General features: G+C 43.8%; 1 protein-coding gene across 1 annotated transcript in view; it reads left to right on the top strand.

The window, feature by feature from the left end:
* Window positions 1-19,843, top strand: part of jak1 (Janus kinase 1) — a 69,075-nt gene that overhangs the window by 33,828 nt on the left and 15,404 nt on the right. The window contains exons 9-20 of the mRNA XM_079739955.1: window positions 485-648; window positions 1,329-1,443; window positions 2,034-2,232; window positions 7,591-7,691; window positions 8,800-8,955; window positions 9,254-9,341; window positions 9,541-9,668; window positions 10,021-10,159; window positions 12,081-12,232; window positions 16,054-16,204; window positions 17,495-17,583; window positions 17,731-17,923. Of these exons, the coding sequence (XP_079596081.1) occupies window positions 485-648; window positions 1,329-1,443; window positions 2,034-2,232; window positions 7,591-7,691; window positions 8,800-8,955; window positions 9,254-9,341; window positions 9,541-9,668; window positions 10,021-10,159; window positions 12,081-12,232; window positions 16,054-16,204; window positions 17,495-17,583; window positions 17,731-17,923 (1,675 nt within the window). The remainder of the gene's footprint in view (window positions 1-484; window positions 649-1,328; window positions 1,444-2,033; window positions 2,233-7,590; window positions 7,692-8,799; window positions 8,956-9,253; window positions 9,342-9,540; window positions 9,669-10,020; window positions 10,160-12,080; window positions 12,233-16,053; window positions 16,205-17,494; window positions 17,584-17,730; window positions 17,924-19,843) is intronic.

The following is a 19,843-nucleotide window of genomic DNA, read 5'->3' as shown; positions in this document are numbered from 1 at the left end:
AATATTCACACATATGCACGCTCAGTATGGCTGGGGTTCTCAACAGCATAGGCTTGTATTTTTTTTCCCTAATATCAAAGACATCATATAGCACTCTGGAAAATATGTGCAGAACTTGTGTAAACAAGACTTATCTGAAATAAATTGTCTATCAAGGAGCTGATGAGATTAGTAGGCATAAAACGGTTTATGTGTCTGAACAAACTCAATATATTAAATGTCTCTGTAACAAATCATTCACATTTTACCCAATAATAAAAAAATAAATACAAAAAGTGTGTGTTGTGTCAAGAACTTGTTACGGAGATGTAAATCCCAGTGCTGGGATTTGCATCTCCGTAACAACAGGGCTTGCCAAACCAGCACATGTTTATGGAAAAGGGTCATACGAACTCTGCACTAATTCTGTATTTCCACCATCTCCCTCCATCTCTCATGTGGTGTTTTAACCACCCATCTCTCCCTTTCTCCTCAATGTCACCAGGAACTGCAGCTGGCGTCCAGGGCCCGGGCCAGAGCTTTGTCCTTTGTGGCTCTGGTGGATGGATATTTCCGGCTGACGGTGGATGCTCACCACTACCTATGCAAGGACGTGGCCCCCTCCTCAGTGGCTCGCAACACCGATGACGGCTGTCACGGCCCCATTTGGTCAGTTGTTTGTGTGTGTGTGTGTGTGTGTGTGTGTGTGTGTGTGTGTGTGTGTGTGTGTGTGTGTGTGTGCACAGTGGAAAATACAAAAACAATGTTGCTGATGAAAGCAGCTTTGATTAAGTTGTTTCATCCCGGGCATGTAGTAGAGTGCTGTGTTATTTCAGCTCTGTGGACAATGGAATTAATGAATTAATTCACTTTTGCTAATTCACTTAAAATACAGATGTACATGAGGTGTTGTCCTATTATCATGGTCATATATGGTAACAACTCTTGGTTAACGTTTGATCTTGTTGTAATCTGGTGAAGTGAGACCCCTACCTTAATTGGCTAGTATGTCAGCAGATGAGATGAAGCTTGAGATGAGATGAGTTTTTCACTCAACACACAATAGCTAGCTGCTATGCTACCTAATCATGTCAGTGAGAGCCTTCTAGGAATGTAAACAATAGCAGGAGCACTTCGTTCTTTGCCTCAAGATATTTTGTAAAGCACTTGTACAGGGATATTTTGTCTGTACTGATTCCACAACACCAAAATACTATATAATCCCTGTTTGCCTTCGTGGCAGGTGGCTCATGTTAAATGCTTATCTGCTGTTGGTTTAATCACGCAAACTGGTGTAGGCCTCTTTAAGTTGAACATTTGAATAATGTATTTCTATTAACCTCTCCCAGTACGGACTATGCCGTCCACAAGCTGCGGCAAGAGGGCAACCAGGAGGGCACCTACATCCTACGCTGGAGCTGCACCGAGTATCAATTCATCATTATCACTGTGGTCTGCCGCGAGGTGAGCCTAACAGGCACTCACAAACCCAAACTGAAGCCCAAAACTGAAGCCCCAAACTTGAGCCCCAAACTGGAGCCCCAAACACCTGGGACACCGCTGGGTATAATGTCATGCTTTTAATCACAATTGTTCTGCTGCATTTCCCACTGCAGACAGAATTGTTTGGAACAATCTAACAGTAGTGTTAGTGTGGCATTGCAAAAAAATATACATGTTTAATAGTAAGCTGCTGATACCCTTACCATAAAAAGGCAAATACACATTTCTCAAATCTAGCTGAAATCCTTCTGGACAACGTTGAGGCAACAAAAGAAAAAAAAAAAGTAAAAAAAATGTTTCTTTCTCCACTTAGTCGCTCCCTCAAATTCTAGTAAACATGTATTAATGTTGAACCTTGTTTTTCCCTTCCTTTATCCTCTCAATTAATACTTTTCATAGTTGGTGTTCTGACTATGCACTCTTTAGAAACTCAAATTTGACAGATAAAAAAGGATTTATAATAGTTGATAATAATTACAAATGTAACATAAAATGTGAATCTAAAAAAAATTCTCCACTGTGTTTATTTTATTATGCTTCCACAAACCTAGTTGGACCTGAGGGAGTCCCGTATGGTGACCCAGTACAAGAACTTCCAGGTAGAGGTGAGCCCCAGTGGGTTCTGCCTGTATGGCACAGAGACCTTCCGGCCCACCCTACGTGAGCTTCTGGACCATCTGGCCGGTCAGAGCCTCCGCGCGGACAACATCGAATTCCAACTGGTCCGCTGCTGCCCACCCCAGCCAAGAGGTGAGGGGTTCAGAACCGGTAGACCAGTAAACTCAAGCAAAAGACCAGCGGCCCAGGGGAACATTGAGGTTAGCCTGTGTTCACAATGGGCCCAGCTTCACATCAGATCAGAAGAAGGGAGCTGTATACAAGGATCCAAAAATACTTTCCCTTATATCTGAATTAATTAAGCACAGCTTAATTAAGGTGTTTCTCCTGCACATAATTATAAACTTTTAAATTGTATCTTTGAGGGACAAAAAGCGAGAGGGGAGGCTAAAGCACAAAAGAAGAGATAAAGGTTGTATCAGCGATTCTAGGCCGAAACATAAGCAAGCCGTCCAAAAAATGGGTCTCTGTAGGCAGCCTATGTGCCGAGATCGTATAGAAAAAATGAATTGTACTACCAACCACTCAAAACCCAAATAAATAGTATTCCAACCAATCACCGACAAGGGGTGGCAGGGCTCCAGACTGCGACTAAATGGTCGCAAAATTGAGTGTGCGGCTGAATTTTACATCTGGTCGCACATGTTTGACCAGTAAATTTGCCCTTTTTTATTATTTATTTTTACACGTTACACATGGAAGGGGCGTGTCAATGAATCCGGAATCTGTAGCAGGCCAATGTGTGTGAGAATGATAGGGAATAGCCACTTTGAGTGGCTAATGTGTGGTGGGGGAGGGTCCTAGAGATTATCGAGCGAGCGTAAACATCTGTGAGAAGGAGAACGATTTCACAACCTGCTACGTGCGTTTGAACAAGCAAACTATTGACTTGTTCTTCCGACCTGCGGCTAGTGTGCCAGCGCCAGTCAGAGTCCTGGGGTCTTATTTTGCAAACCCGTACCCGCAATAAATAAAACCGCATCCGACCCTTGTTCCGACAGCAGAGCGAAATACATTCCGCACCCGACCAGACCCGCTATGAATTAAAACCGATGCCCGACCTGCACCCGAAGGAAAATTAGGCACATTAGATGGAATGCGATTTACACTACACATCAGTTGTTTGGCGTGGTGCCTTAGATTGCGGTGCAAGAAAAGCAGATCTTCCACTGTTGACGGATTAAGTTGACTCCTCCGTTCCTGAATAACATATCTAGCACCGGAGAAGTCTCGCTCGCAATCGCAAATCCCGTGACTGACCCACGGTGTTCAAGCGTCCGGCCCGACCTGCACCCGTGTCCGACACATTATTTTTCAACTGTTTCATCCAGATTGTGGGGGTTACCCGCGGGTACCCCTGTGCAGGCAGGACTCTGCTTCAGGTGCCATAAAGGGCTTTTCACATGGGAGGCGTTTGTCGCGCCTGCTAATGCATTCTCAATGGAGAGCGGACAGAGAGGAGGCGCAGTGTCCTGTCAAGCAGCACGACATGCAGGCGCACTCCTCCGGGGAACTGTTGCTTCCGTGCTCATGCGCGCACACCTGGAAACCGTTGGGATAGATGAGAATCACAATAAAATGTGACACCAAATTTGAAACAGCATCTATTATCAATATATTTACCGTATTTTCCGCACTATAAGGCGCACTTAAAAGCCGGTAATTTTCTCAAAAAATGACAGTGCGCCTTATAATCCGGAGCGCCTTATATATGGATCAATTCGTGTTTACAAATGAACAAAGTTGTCGGAACGCTTAATAAAGTTTGACTTTGTCTGACTGTTTTGTTGACATTCCCTTTATGGCTGGTTCAGACCACACGACAGATATTCCTCCACTATTAGGAAGGTCACACTATACGATCACAGAGCCAGGAAATCGGGCGGAAGACTGGCCACACTACAAGATTCGAGGGTGCGATGCTCTACTTTGTATCATTCACGTTTGCAAGATATTTAAAAAATCTAAGGTTTGGAACTGCGTAATTGTGTTTTACTTTTTTGTCATAAAGGTTCCAGTTTTATATCTGCTAAATGCAGCAACTCGTCCTCACAGTTGCGTTGCGCGTGACGAGCTATACAATTAGCACAGCTCCATCTAGTGGATGCATAACGCATCCCCAGTCAAACGTTTGACTGCAGTATCTTCTATGCTATGCGCCTTATAATCCGGTGCGCCCTATTTATGAAAAAAGTTCTAAAATAGGTCATTCATTGAAGGTGCGCCTTATAATCCGGTGCGTGTTATAGTGCGGGAAATACGGTATTAGTAATACAGTGCAAATTAGTAGAAATGTGAATATTTGGTTGGCATGTTGATTTACGGTGTGTGCCCCTAAAACTTCTGGTTGCGCCCCTAAAATTTTCGGTTAGAGGCTAAAGTTGTCCTAGTGAACAAAGTTAGTCTGGAGCCCTGGGTGGGTGTTGTGGGCTTTTGCCCTGCGTTCATGATCGTTTTTACTGGATGCACGAAACACGGAAGGGAGGGGCGAGCTGGCTCTGTTTGTTTGGGATCTCACTTCAAATACCAACAGAAGTGACGTCACCCAACATCGCTTATACAACCTTTCATACCACTCAATTTGCCCTTACAGAAATTGTATATAATTTAGGTATTTTTCAAGCCATTGCATAGAAAATGGTAGTCTTGAGCCTTTTCAGGTTCACAACAACAATGGCTGTTTCTGTTCTCTTGAATAAAAGAGGGTTTTTCAGATTCTGATTTGGGGATATTTGCCAAAACCATTAATAATCAATGATTCCTATCATGCATCTGTACACAACACAGCTGCGCTGCTCCTAAGAAGCCCTATTGCATATAATTCCAATTTAGTTGCAAGCCCTATTGCATATACAGTGGGGCAAAAAAGTATTTAGTCAGCCACCAATTGTGCAAGTTCTCCCACTTAAAAAGATGAGAGAGGCCTGTAATTTTCATCATAGGTATACCTCAGCTATGAGAGACAAAATGAAAAAAATAAATCTAGAAAATCACATTGTCTGATTTTTAAAGAATTTATTTGCAAATTATGGTGGAAAATAAGTATTTGGTCAATAACAAAAGGTCATCTCAATACTTTGTTACATGCCCTTTGTTGGCAATGACAGAGGTCAAACGTTTTCTGTAAGTCTTTACAAGGTTTTCACACACTGCTGCTGGTATTTTGGCCCATTCCTCCATGCAGATCTCCTCTAGAGCAGTGATGTTTTTGGGCCTTCGCTGGGCAACACAGACTTTAAACTCCCTCCAAAGATTTTCTATGGGGTTGAGATCTGGAGACTGGCTAGGCCACTCCAGGACCTTGAAATGCTTCTTACGAAGCCACTCCTTCGTTGCCCGGGCGGTGTGTTTGGGGTCATTGTCATGCTGAAAGACCCAGCCACGTTTCATCTTCAGTGCCCTTGCTGATGGAAGGAGGTTTTCACTCAAAATCTCACGATACATGGCCCCATTCATTCTTTCCGTCACACGGATCAGACGTCCTGGTCCCTTGGCAGAAAAACAGCCCCAAAGCATGATGTTTCCACCCCCATCATTCACTGTAGGTATGGTGTTCTTTGGATGCAACTCAGCATTCTTTCTCCTCCAAACACGACGAGTTGAGTTTTTACCAAAAAGTTATATTTTGGTCTCATCTGACCATATGACATTCTCCCAATCCTGTTCTGGATCATCCAAATGCTCTCTAGCAAACTTCAAACGGGCCCGGACATGCACTGGCTTTAGCAGGGGGACACGTCTGGCACTGCAGGATTTGAGTCCCTGGCGGCGTAGTGTGTTAGTGATGGTAGCCTTTGTTACTTTGGTCCCAGCTCTCTGGAGGTCATTCACTAGGTCCCCCCGTGTGGTTCTGGGATTTTTGTTCACCGTTCTTGTGATCATTTTGACCCCACAGGGTGAGATCTTGCGTGGAGCCCCAGATCGAGGGAGATTATCAGTGGTCTTGTATGTATTCCATTTCCTAATAATTGCTCCCACAGTTGATTTCTTCACACCAAGCTGCTTACCTATTGCAGTTTCAGACTTCCCAGCCTGGTGCACGTCTACAATTGTGTTTCTGGTGTCCTTTGACAGCTCTTTGGTCTTGGCCATAGTGGAGTTTGGAGTGTGACTGTTTGAGGTTGTGGACAGGTGTCTTTTATACTGATAAGGAGTTCAAACAGGTGCCATTAATACAGGTAAACAGCCTCTTAAAGAAGAAGAAGTTACAGGTCTGTGACAGCCAGAAATCTTGCTGGTTTGTAGGTGACCAAATACTTATTTTCCACCATAATTTTCAAATAAATTCTTAAAAAGTCAGACAATGTGATTTTCTGGATTTTGTTTTTCATTTTGTCTCTCATAGCTGAGGTTTACCTATGATGAAAATTACAGGCCTCTCTCGTCTTTTTAAGTGGGAGAACTTGCACAATTGGTGGCTGACTAAATACTTTTTTGCCCCACTGTAATTCCAATTTAGTTGCACTTGCAAGTCTGGTTTGATATGTGCATGTGTGTTACGCCTTATTTGCAAGGTGATTGAGGGTGTGTGTGTAGTTGTTGTTGTGCATGTGAAAGGGAGACGGGGACATACAGGGAGGAAACAAGCATAGTAAATGTGGCTTTGTCATGTTTGTGCCAGGAGTGGGGTAGGCAGGAGTTTGTAAGATGGGTGTGAGTCTGGGTGCATAGCATTGTTGCGTAAGGTATCAACATTACAGTGATTAGAGCAGAAACAAACAACATGGCACATCTGGTTGCATCATTATCATTAACAAGAAGAACTTTATAGTACATTGCTTTTAACACCTTCACTTCTTTCTGTGCTTGAGCTGTATTCAAAATAACATACAGATATCACATTTCACTATAGCAGTGGTAGTGTTTGTATAAAGTGACCCTATATAAAGTCAGGTTGACTGGTAGAAGGTCAAGAGTTAACTCGTGTTTTCTTTTTTTTTAATGTGCTCTAGAACACATTCTGTCATGCAGACACTGTCTTTAAGGAGACAGAGTTCTAGGTTGAATGCTCTCCTGCAGCATTGTCGCAAATCTTGCTTGTAAACTTTTTTTTTTAAAGCACAGATTTTATATCAATAAGAATAAAGCATGTTGACTGCACAGCGGGGGCTTGATGTATGCATGGGCATCCTCAGATTAAGAATCAACCATAACAATAGTTATAGTACAGGGACTTCTGCTTAACCACAGTGTCTTGTCAAAACCCCCAATTACTCTCTCACACACACACACACACACACACACACACACACACACACACACACACACACACACACACACACACACACACACACACACACACACACACACACACACACACACTAAATGTCACATGTCACACACACCAAAACACAAACATCAGGCAACAGAACAATGTGGTTTTGTGACCTAAATAGCTCCTTGCAGTAATTAAATAACACATTGACACATTTTGTGTTGTGAATTTGAACACAGACTCCTCTGTTCGTGTGTGTGTTTTGGTCCCAACAGAGGTGTCCAACTTGCTGGTGGTGACTAAGAAACAGGCCCAGCTCTTCAAGGTTGACTGCCAGGTCAGCTTCATTCGCATCCTCCCGGAGGACATACAACTGGTGAGCACCCACAACATACTGCCATCCATACCTTTTATCACAGCCCACACCATGTGGATGGGATGAACAGGCTCCAGAAAAGTTAGACAGGGAACCAGTAGACTTTTGGTGTGATCCAGATGCCTCGGACACCAGTCTTCCGGGTTGCAATTGTGACGTCATTTCCAGTCTCGGAGCACTTATAGCGTTCCCGTTCGACTTTGTGATTGTGTCATGAAATTGGCTAGTCGTTATTTATTGTTAGTTACATTAGCCTCTTTAGCAAACCAGCTTGAAAACAAACACAACTTTAAATTGTATTGCACGCACAACAAGACTGTGAAATGCATAAATTGGTGACCGGAATAAAGTAGCAATGTAATCAAGTGTGTAAGAGCAACATTAAAATGACCAACGTGGTACAAAGACAAAAAAAATAAATCTATTCACGGGCGCAGCCATTTTTGTTGAGAGCGTCATCACTGCTCTCGGTCTACTCTCAGAATTCCGAGAGATGAAGACAAAATGGAGGCGTGCCTCAGAGAAATGCCGCAAGAATGCTGGGAGATTTCACGACTTCCGACTCGGAAGGCTCGTATCCGAGGAATCTGGAACACACCATTTGTTATTTGTGTACTTGTTTCATGTCATCTGCTGAGATACTTCCGTACAGTGCATCCATTTGCCTCTCTGTACCCTACTATCCCTTGTAATGCAGATCGGTTCTCAAACAGTCATTTAGTCTGTTATATATACGTATATGACTTATATCCTAATTTGTCAAAGTAGTTAAGTATTTTGAGTCCTTGACCAGAATTGAGTCCAGTATCTAGAGTCCTGGACTAGATTGTAGATTTAAATTTTACATTAAGGGCATTTAGCAGACGCTTTTATCCAGTACATTTGTCAAAAGAAAGAGAACAATATATCGCTGTCGGTACAGTACAGATGTTCATAGAAACATGTGCCGAACCCTTACAATTGCTAGGTTAACCCACTGCCTGTATCCAACAAAGATAGCTAGGATAAGGTGCTACACAATGCAAAGTGCCAGGACGGACAACATACTGTAGTGGTATCGAGAGACTGTAGTGTCTGAGCCAGTGTGTGTTCCTCCTTCCCGGGTCAGGAGGAGCACCTGGGTCGGGGGACAAGGACCAACATCCTCCTGGGCACCCTTCGGGTCCGAGGTGAGGAGGACGATGAGGACGCCGGGTTCTCCTCCAACCAGGAGGTCAAGGTGGTCCTCAAGGTGCTGGGCTCCATCCACAGAGACATCTCCCTGGTGAGAAGTGACCCCATGCATGCACCCACACTTGCAAATACACATACACACATGCACTCACACACACACGTGTACCAAACACAAACGTAATTATTATACTTGGAGCTAATTGATAATATGATTGAAATCACTTTCGATCAGCATTGACTACAGATATGTCAAGGTTATTTTAAGCTCCGAGCTACACTTAACAAAAGATATAATAGAATAAATGGACACAATTGTTTTACCTATACATTAGTTGCATCACTGGTTTAATTTGTGATGAGTCAGCTCTTTGTCTCTCTCCTGTGGACAGGCCTTCTTTGAGACGGCCAGCATGATGCGACAGGTGTCCCACAAACACATAGTGCTACTTCATGGAATGTGTGGCCGCAACTTGGAGAGTAAGTGTGTGTGTGTGTGTGTGTGTGTGTTAGTGTTAACTTTTAAGAATTGATTTATTCTCGTTCATGATTACTAAGTATTTATTGTTGAATATGTCTTGTTTTTATGTGCCTGACCACAAATGAAGTTCTTTGAATTTAATTTGTGTGCACATTTGGGTTCTCGTGTCTTTCCTTGTGTGTGCCTGTATGTGAGCAGATATAATGGTGGAAGAGTATTTCCAGCTGGGACCTCTTGATCAGTTCATGATGAGGCAGCAAGTCCCACTCAGCACATTGTGGAAGTTCCAGGTGGCCACGCAGCTGGCCTCAGCCCTCAGCTACCTGGTGAGAGCACACGCACACACTAAAGGCCAATTTCCACCAGAACTGTCTCGGAAGCGGTACAGCAGCGAAGCGGCTGTTTCGTACTGCAATCCCCACTAGAAGCGGTCCGGACACGTTCCGGCGCTTGGCTCAAGACGTGCATAATTATAATATATGAATTGTAAAAAATATTATGATTAGAGTGATTCATACAGTATTATTCACGAGTTATAATCAACCCCTACATAATATATATGCATCAATATTATAACCCATTAAATACGGTATGATTTCTAGATGTCATGGCAACGTCGCGGTCCATCTCTTCACTTCCCTCTCTCTCCCTCCCTCTCTTGCTGTTTTGTGTGTTCAGGAGGACAAGAAGCTGGTCCATGGCTTTGTGTGCACCAAGAACATTCTGCTGGCCAGAGACGGCCTGGATGCCAGCGAGGGAGGACCTTTCATCAAGCTCAGTGACCCGGGCATACCCATCACTGTGCTCACCAGAGAGGGTAAGACCAACGCACACAAGCACAGCTTGTGATGTGTGAGCTTCTACTGGGCTGCTTCTCTTTGGTCCGATGAAATGCTTTGTCTCTGTGTGTATAACATGAGGACTTTCAGGGAAAATGACCACGCTCAATAAAGCATGGTCATTCATCTCTGATAAACATTGTGCAAGATGAGCTGTGGAAAGATAACATTTTACATTCTGTTGCACTTAATCGATAGCACTTTGTATATACTTAAGCATCTCGCAGCCTTTTAGACAATCCGTGGGCTGATGCATAACTGTTTAACGCCAGATTTAACCGTAGCGATCAGATCAGTTTTTACAAGTTATTGTGGTCAAATGCAGAGTAGGGACAAAGTCGGCTCTCGGGTTTCAGCGTTCCCCTCGAGCGAACGACTCATGTTTCTGCTGGTCCATTATAGAGTGGAAAGGCCCCGCAGCTGAATGTCCAGCACAAGTTCCCCCCAGAGAACGCCTTCCCCACAACCCTACACCCAAAGCCCTGTTCCCAGCATCTTCTCACTCTCGCACTCCAACACTGTCTCCCTCTGTCTTGCTGTATCTCTCGCTGTCTCTTGCTCTCGCTCTGTCTCTCTCTCTGTCTCTTGGTCTTTCTCGCTCTGCTTTAGTTGAATTCCTAAGTATTTTGCTTCTGGTTCTGCACAGATGTTTATCCTCCTTGTGGGTATATTTCCTGTAGTTCAAACGGAGGTTTGTGTTTAACTGGATCGTCTCTCCAATGGGAGAAGGCACTCGATGGCTGGTCGAGGCTGGGGTGTGTTTGTGTTGGATCAATGACCATGTTGATTTCAGTTCAAGTCCAGCTTTTGTGGGAAGAGGCTGGCTCCAAGCCAGCCACCGTAAGCCCTGCCCATTGCATTTCCAGGACTTAGCATTTCCAGGACATACAGATTTTGGAAGTTCTATTGCATTGTAACTATGTTTTACCTTCTTTCTTAAAAATGGCATTTCAATTCAAGTCGTGTACACATTATAGTACTGCATAAAAGCTTTGTTACGTGCAGAAATAGTTTTACAATAAGCAAATCTTTTATGGTCTTCTCTATGGAACTTAAAGAATAGATTGTTAATGCTTAATGTAGATTTTTTTCTTGCTATTAGATGGTTATCGTTGATCTTTCTACCAAATGGAATAAGCCTCTATTGATCTCATATGTAACATCCAAATAACCATAATGGAAACAAACAAACAAAAAGGATGTGGGGCTCACAGCATCTTACCCTAATTGTCGGTAGAATTAGGAGCACTTCAGATGAGCCAATAGACCCTTACCACAGCTAGTGACCAGGCAACCTCACAGCTACAGAAAAAGCTCTCAGGCTTTCCCACAGGCTCACAAGTATAAGACCAGCTTATAAGCCAGTAAGAAGTTACTAAAAGGAATCCATTGAAACACTTTTTTTTAAGTCAATTTTATTTGTTGGGTGTTCAAAGGCTTCACAGGCTCACATCATTTGATACTCCCTAAACTAAGCCCACTGAAGGGCTATGGACAACTCAAACTCCAGTAAGTGAAAACTCTAAGTCCAAGGGAAGGAGAACAGAATGGTTAAGGGTAACGGGTAAAAGGTCCTGAATGGGCAGCCATATAATGGTAGCTCAATGAAAAAAGCCAAGGTTATTAGGCAAAAAATAAGGTATGATTTTTGTTGCCCTGTTTTTCTTCCTCCTCTCCTCATCCTATTTTTTCTTCTCTCTCCTTCTTCTAATCGCTCTCCTCCTCCTCCTCCTCCTCCTCCTCCTTGTACTCTTCCTCTCCCTCCTCCTTGTACTATTTCTCTCCCTCCTCGTACTATTTCTCTCCCTCCTCCTTGTACTCTTTCTCTCCCTCCTCCTCCTCGTACTCTTCCTCTCCCTCCTCCTCCTCGTACTCTTCCTCTCCCTCCTCCTCTTTCAGAGTGTGTGGGCCGCATCCCGTGGATCGCACCAGAGTGCATCAAGACGGTGAACAACCTGAGCGTGGCGGCTGATAAGTGGGGCTTCGGGACCACCCTGTGGGAGATCTGCTACAACGGAGAGGTGCCCCTCAAGGACAAGATGCTCACGGAGGTAGGTAGCATATGCACTCATTCATACTCACTCACTTACTCAAACTCCTAGTCCCTCAGTCACTCACTCAGAGACTCACTCACTTACACTCCAAGCCACTTCACAGACTGACAATCATGCATTCACTCATGTACTCACTCGCTATTTTACATGCCGCTCACTTCCACACTCACATTAGCACACCAACTATCGCATAGGCATGTGAACTCGCAGCTTTGGTAAATGCTCCACTAAAAGTTCTAGTCAAGTGAAACACAACATGCTTAACGACGTAGACCAGTTGGTTATCCAAGTTGAGGAACCGGTTTCACACTTTCAAGTTTTATCGTACCTATTAAAAATCAAGGGTGTATCGCCTGTTTTTACCGGGGACGAAACTGTAGCCAGTAAAAGGCTTTGTTAAGATAAAGAATTGATATAATTATATTATTGGAATCATTTAATTATAAATAATGGTATAAGTGTTATGGTATAAATAATTGTAGTTATAATTGATTACAACGATTAGGGATGTCCCGATACCACTTTTCCACTACCGATACCATAGCTTAAGCTAGCTGCCGATACCGATATCAGTCAGATTCTTTGTTTTACTCTTGAACAAATAATAATAAAAAAAATACATGGAACCATTTTGCTCATGATTGCCCATAAGCCACCTTAAAACATCTCACTAAAGAAAAGTTGAAGGGCTTAAATCAAGTGAAAAGAATTGAACAGAGTATTAAATTGAGTAACAATGTAAATATGCACACATTTAAAAAAAATGTTTATGATTGGAAACATAAAATGAAGAGTTAAACAAATAGCTAAAGTTTTGGTTAAAGTTGGTTAAAGTTTTAATACATTTGAGATAACATATAGAATAGCTGAGCTGTTACAGCTGATAGTTTGAAATGGTTGAATCAAGTGTGTGCGCTTGTGCGTATAGAGTGGCGAAGCCACGCCCCTTCTGGTAGAGCCCATGGGACCTATGAGATCGAAAAATATGAATGGGTTTCAATTGAGAGAAAGTAATTATTTTCTGGTCCCAGTCTTTATATGCCCCGGATTACACATATTTTGTTTGTGGATTTAAAGGATAATTTTTCAGGCAAAGAAAACTAAAAAAATTCCCGCAGGAGTTTGATAATGTTAGGTTTTCTGTGAGGCCGCTTTGTGCACTACAGCTCTTCGCTGTTCTCGACACAAATGATATATGTCACCACCCGCACTTGGAACTCCGGTACAGACGTGGCGATCTCTCTGCTCCACTTTACCGCTTTTTTCCAAGGGGAGGATAAAAGCATCGAAAGAGGTGAAAACCATTCTAAGTCGGGGCACGTGGAAAGATTCAGTTATGCCGATGGGAGGGGGGATTGTCGGTCTTGTCCACGCCAGTCGCAAGGAGCGTGACGTCACATACGAGATGTGTAGTCTTTCTCATTGTGTTTTGTGTACAGCCTTTTACTGAACAATTGCACAATAAAACTCTTGACATGAAAAATTGTCATTTAAATAATTTAATAAAATAATACGAAGTTGAACTTCATGAAGTAAAGTTCATTCACGGTGCGTGCTGCTTAAATGCAAATGAGCCTTGATTGCCGCACAAGATGGCAACTGAAGGCTCATTTGCTTAGAACGTTAAAAAAAATAAATAGCTGATTTGTGATTGGTTGCAAGGAGTCGATGCGGTTAGCTGCCCTTCCTATGTTTAACATTGTATGGATTTAATAGATTGTACGTCCAAAATGTTTAGCTTTTGTGATCGCTAAGCTTGTGGCTATCACAACCAGTGGCAGCTGGTGGTTTTTAAAGTGAGGGAGGAAGGACTGCGTGCTCGGTTGCCATTGGCCTGCTTGCACTGTTAGTGGCGTTTGGTGGCATAAGTATGTTAGACTCAAGTTGCTTCAGGGTGTTTTGAGGAACTACAAAATAGCATGGAGGGATAATTATTTGACTTGATAAAAATCCACCAGTGGCAGCATTGTACTTTGAAAGCTGGTGGGCAGCATGTCTTGGACTACAAGGGCAGAAGGAAAGGATGCAAAGCCAATTAGTCAAATCAAGCCTACTCTTGATTTGTACAACTAAAAAGAATCTGGGACTAGCATTGGGCCTATTTTTGCCCTCAATGACTGAAGCTATTGGTTGTAATTTGGCTGTTTATTTTCAGCTACAATTGTTTTAAGAAAAATAAAGACACAAGAGCAAAAGTGATGCCATTTAAAATGCATCATGCTCTGAATCATTCACTAACATCCTTTTCCACAATATCAAACAGAATGGTCAGAGTAACAAACAATTAAAAGAACAAGAACATTATTTCAAAACTATTTTCATGGGTTGTAAGCCTAACATCGTTTGAGGCAAATGTGGATGTTAATGGATGTTTCAGAATGTTGGTCATGGTGTTAAGCCAATTAAGATTGAGGGACTTAATTTATAGATCAAGTTAATCCTCAACGCGGGCTCCGCAGCCGGGCCACAGACAGTCCTGCCCGGCCGCGGGCTCCGCAGCTCGGCCCTGCTGCAGGCTCCGAAGCCCGGACGCGGGCAGCCCTGCCCGGCCATGGGCTCCGCAGCCCGGCCGCGGGCTACGGAAACGCCAATATAACCGAACAGAGCCTCACTGTACCGCAACGAACAGTAGCGCACCGCTCGGTGGAAACGAGGCATACGACTGAGCGGGTTTGTTGGTTCTTTAATAGGTCCATTGTTGGTTCTCGGAGCCTAGACTTGAGGGGATAACCCCTCCCTCAAGGCTACTCCGCAGCCAGGGCTCCTGCTTATTGGTTCATAGCGCAACCAACAGACGTAGGCGGGATCCAGATCCCTTAGCTAGTAGCACCCACTCAGAGGAGGACTTTCCTCCTCTCTCCCATTGAACCCGATGTTATTCACCGGCCGCCAACACTTTCGGGGAAATGAATGGGAGTCAATGGAGGCTGAGGGAGGAACGTCCTCCCTGAAGTTATTGTCAATAGGTGATATGGGTGATAATGTCCCTTTACCGAGGGAAACAAACATTACATATACAAAGGCATTAAAGTAGTCATATTTAAGGGCATTAATTCATTAATAGTCTGGGCAATCTACATTTTTTATTCTCAACAATGTTAAGGAGGATCTTCCTCCCTCTCCTCACTGGAGAAGCCTCCACTGATCACAACAGCTGTGATCCGCTCTAGCCGAGGCTGGTGCGTGTGACGTGAAGGCGCGTGACGGCGTGATTGTGCTCGGCAACAGCCAGGCCCAGGGTGTTGCACTTTTTTCTTCTTTAAGGTTGAAATACAGCCACACTGCTGACATGGTTTTTCAACAGGTAGCTCTCATGCGCATGTGCCTAATTGACGACTAACTGTTCTTAGTATATGCTACACGTGAACCTCCTAAGATGGTGCAATTTGATTGCTTCGCTATTTCGGGATATTGGGCAATATCCCATGATTGAGAACTCAAACTCGGATATTGTTTTCATTGAAAATTTGCGTGGATATCGGAGGGGAGAAAGAAATATAATCTAATCCGCGCAGCGTGTCATGTGATAATTAACTAATTATTCGCAGAAGGCGAAGTGAATAGTGGGGAATAGTGGGGCTATTCCCCACTATTCACGAAGCCTGAGGTGACACGCTGCGCGAATCGGATTATATTTCTTTCTCCCCTCCGATATCCATTACAGCGTAATGGGCCAATATTGGACCGATAGCGATGCCATGGATCGGATCGGAACATCCCTGAAAACGATATATTCCACTAACATTGAGATACACAAGTAAAACATGAAATTGTACTGGAGGTGAAAATAAATGCCATAACTTGTGTGTGCGGAGCAGAAGGAGCAGTTCTACAGTGCAGAGTGCCAGCTGGCCACCCCGGACTGCAGGGAGCTTGCTCAGCTGATGACCCACTGCATGAACTATGACCCCAAGATGAGACCATTCTTCAGGGCCATTGTCAGAGACATGGACATGCTGGTGGAACAGAGTATGTATCCGTTTGTGTGGGTTGATTCTCTGGGTCTCTACTTTGTATGTACAAGTGTCAGAGAAGCTTTGCATGGCTTGTGCACATGGACTGGTGTTGTGCAAAAGTGCACGTGAAGACTGAACGCCACAGAGATTGAAGCATCATCAATCAAACATTTACATTTACTTAATATCTTCTATGCAGCGGGGGCAGCCAATTGTAAATGGGTGAAGGAAATATCTCTAGGATTAGATAGAGATCGAACACTGCTGTTACAGTGATGATGATGATACAGTCACGATGATAGCTCATATCATTTTACATATCCCGCCGCTGTCTGGGACAATGTAAGACATTGTAGCAGCAAATATTGCAAAACTCAAGTTAGACATGAAATTGTACTGGAGGTGAAAATAAATGCCATAACTTGTGTGTGCGGAGCAGAAGGAGCAGTTCTACAGCGCAGAGTGCCAGCTGGCCACCCCGACAAAAAACACTAGCCGAGAAATACCAATACAAAGGAGGAATGATGAAATATATAGTCTCTGTTGTACCAGGAAGGCGGAAGTTGTAAGCCACGTTCCACTGAAAGATTTAAAAATAGACCAAAGCAGTACAGTGTTAAAATGGGTTTTGGATATTGCAATTGTATTCTGCACTGTTATACATCTGTCCTAAAGTAATCTGAAAACGACAGCATTGCACGTAAAAAAGGGCCTTCAAATAAGAGCGGTAATCTGGGCAAGATGGAGCAGGAAGATGCATGGTGGTTCGCTGCTCTGCATGCTTTGAATGTTTGGCGTGTTTCAACGCTTCCCAAGGAGGGGTATTGCAAACCACATTCTGAAGAGGGTAGAGAATGAGTGGTGTGATGCTGTGAAAATGTAAAAAAAAAATGCTGGCAAGAGATTTAATAGTTCTTGGCATATGCCAATGAGTTTACTTAAGGGAATGCGTTTGTAAAGACTGTCCCTGCCCCTTACACTGGGCCCCTGTGTCAACACAACTCTGTCATCTACTGGGCAGAAAGGGTCACTGCAGCTCCCCCCTTCAACCTATTGCATATTAAGATGAGATAAGATAGTACTTTACTAATCCCAGCCATGAAATTCAGGATTGAATGGTTGCATTGGTATTTATTGCCAATGCCATGGTATTGATATTATAATGATCCATATTGATATGAACAAGTGGTCACGTGATGAGTCATAGGAGCTCTCTACCTCAGAATTTGGGTGTGGCGAAATTGAAGCGTTGAATCAGTATGTGAGTCTTTCCTCATTGCGTTCTTCCTCCTCTCGCCCACAGACCCGTCCATCAAGCCCGTACCCACGCAGGAAGTGGATCCAACACGCTTTGAGAAGAGGTTCCTCCGGAAGATCAGAGACCTTGGAGAGGTGAGAGGAGGCCTTCTGGCTTGTTGGTGAAGCCTTGGCAGAAGTGACTAACGCGTCGTTCCTCTAAACTACTAAGAAAAGGTTTAGTAGTTTAGGTTATCAATGGAGTCATACTGTGTGTGTGTGTGTGTGTGTGTGTGTGTGTAGGGTCACTTCGGCAGGGTGGAGCTGTGCCGCTATGACCCCCGCGGAGACCGGACCGGGGAGATGGTGGCCGTCAAGTCCCTGAAGCCCGAGAACCGAGAGGAGCAGAACAACAACTTGTGGAAGGAGATCGGGATCCTGAAGGAGCTCTATCATGAGAACATCGTCAAGTACAAGGGCATCTGCCAGGAGGAGGGTGAGGCGCGCACACACAATCTAATTCGAAGTAAATTTCCTACCCTGATTCACATGCAATGATGGAGTATGTAATAGTAATGTAATAGTAGTAAGAGTATCAAGAACTGAATACGCATTAAAAAAAAGGAACAGCCCATTCTGTATTAAAGGAGATATATTATGGAGTTTTCCAATGAAGTAAACATAGTATTTGAGTTCCAGAAAACATGTTTTTGAAGCTGTTTGCTGGAAATAGCTTTTAGGAAAAGAAATCGCCTACCGCTATTCCCCCCGTTTCAGTCCCTTCCGAATGCGCTGTTTCTGGTGTCTGTATCTTTAATGCAAATGAGCTGCTGCCCATTGACCAATGAGCTGTCAGACTGAACCGCATGGAGGAGAAGGGATTGTTGCCGTTTGCGGACTCCTGGAGCTCTATATCTATATAATAATAATAATAATAATAATAATAATAATAATAATAATAATATTATATATGGTAGGGATGGGCACGAGTAATAAATTCCAAACTCGAGTGATTGAATGAATTCCTCGAGGATCAATCGAGTACCTGTTTAATCTAATCTATTTTTAGAATGCAACGTATCTGCAGCATGAATAGGCCTAATGATGAACGGCAATATTACCAACCAAACATGTAATGCTTATTCTCAATCAAAACAGTCACTTATCAGAGTATTCATAATTTATTTTTGCAAATGTTCAAAACACATTTTCCTTACAAAATAAATATGCGTCTCACAATTTAAATCACGTCGAACAAAGGCCTGTAACGTTTTTAAAAAAAACACGAAACAAGTAGCCTAACCATTGCAAATAATTTAAAGCTGCAAATTAACTAAAAATTACTCAGCGTTGTGATCTTCTCTCCACGGCCGGGATTACAGCTGCGTCTTGCGGCGGTGAAAATAGCCGACATACTTGGTTGATGCGGGACTGCTTTCCCGAACTCACCGTTGTGTTTCAGGAGCATATGTTGCCGGCCGCATAGTACTTGTAGTACTCTGTAGCTCAATTTCGCTTGGCATATTTTACATTTCACCTTAGGCTCTCCTATTTCTGTAAAGTATTTCCATGCTTCGCTGCGCTTTGCTCTAACCGCCATCTCTTAACTTTTTGAATTCTGGCGTTGTGCACACGGCACGGCACACGCCACACAGAAATTTGATACATTTCATTTGCTTTGTGCACACAGCACGCACCAGTGGCACGCACAGAAAATTGATACATTTGCTTCAGAAATCTTTATTAGATTAACCTTCATTTTGTCAGTGTGTGTATATGCAAACTCGAGTTTGCCTGTCCACCAACCGAGTTCATTTGTAACGAGGAGTACTCGAGTAGTCGATTTCTCATGCCCATCCCTAATATATGGGTATTTATATAATATTATATCTAATATCACGGCCAAAAGCTATGTGCGCCTCGGATGATATTATGAATCATAAAGACTGCGTCTGACGTCTCTGGTACTTCCACAACAAGTAAAGACTCGTAGTGGGGGATATCTCAGCCATGGTTGAGAAGAATTGGGGGAAAGGAACTTTGGCCTTGACTCTCTGAAGTCCATGAACCGCCACATGGAGGAGAAAGGGATTGTACTCCGGGAGCTGAGCTGCCGGACTGCCGCCGAGCTCCCCCTGCTGGACCGGCCAGCTTCGGCGGCAGTTCAGCTCCCGGAGAATACCGCCGGAGTTGCCGGACCGCCGCCGAAGCTTTGGCGGCGGTCCGGCGGGGGTAGCTCGGTGGCAGTCCGGCAGCTTAGCTCCCGGAGTACAATCCCTTTCTCCTCCATGTCTCCTCCTCCGGACTGCCGCCAAAGCTTCGTAAGCAGCTCCGGCGGGGGGAGCTCGGCGGCAGTCTGGCAGAGAAAGGGATTGTACTCCCGGAGATGAGCTGGCGGCCTACTGCCTTGTTCCCC

Source organism: Pollachius pollachius, assembly GCF_949987615.1.
Source record: "Pollachius pollachius genome assembly, chromosome: 7".
NCBI classification, from domain to species: domain Eukaryota; kingdom Metazoa; phylum Chordata; class Actinopteri; order Gadiformes; family Gadidae; genus Pollachius; species Pollachius pollachius.
Note: the sequence above shows the minus strand (reverse complement) of the source record. Positions and strands in the feature narration are given on the sequence as shown.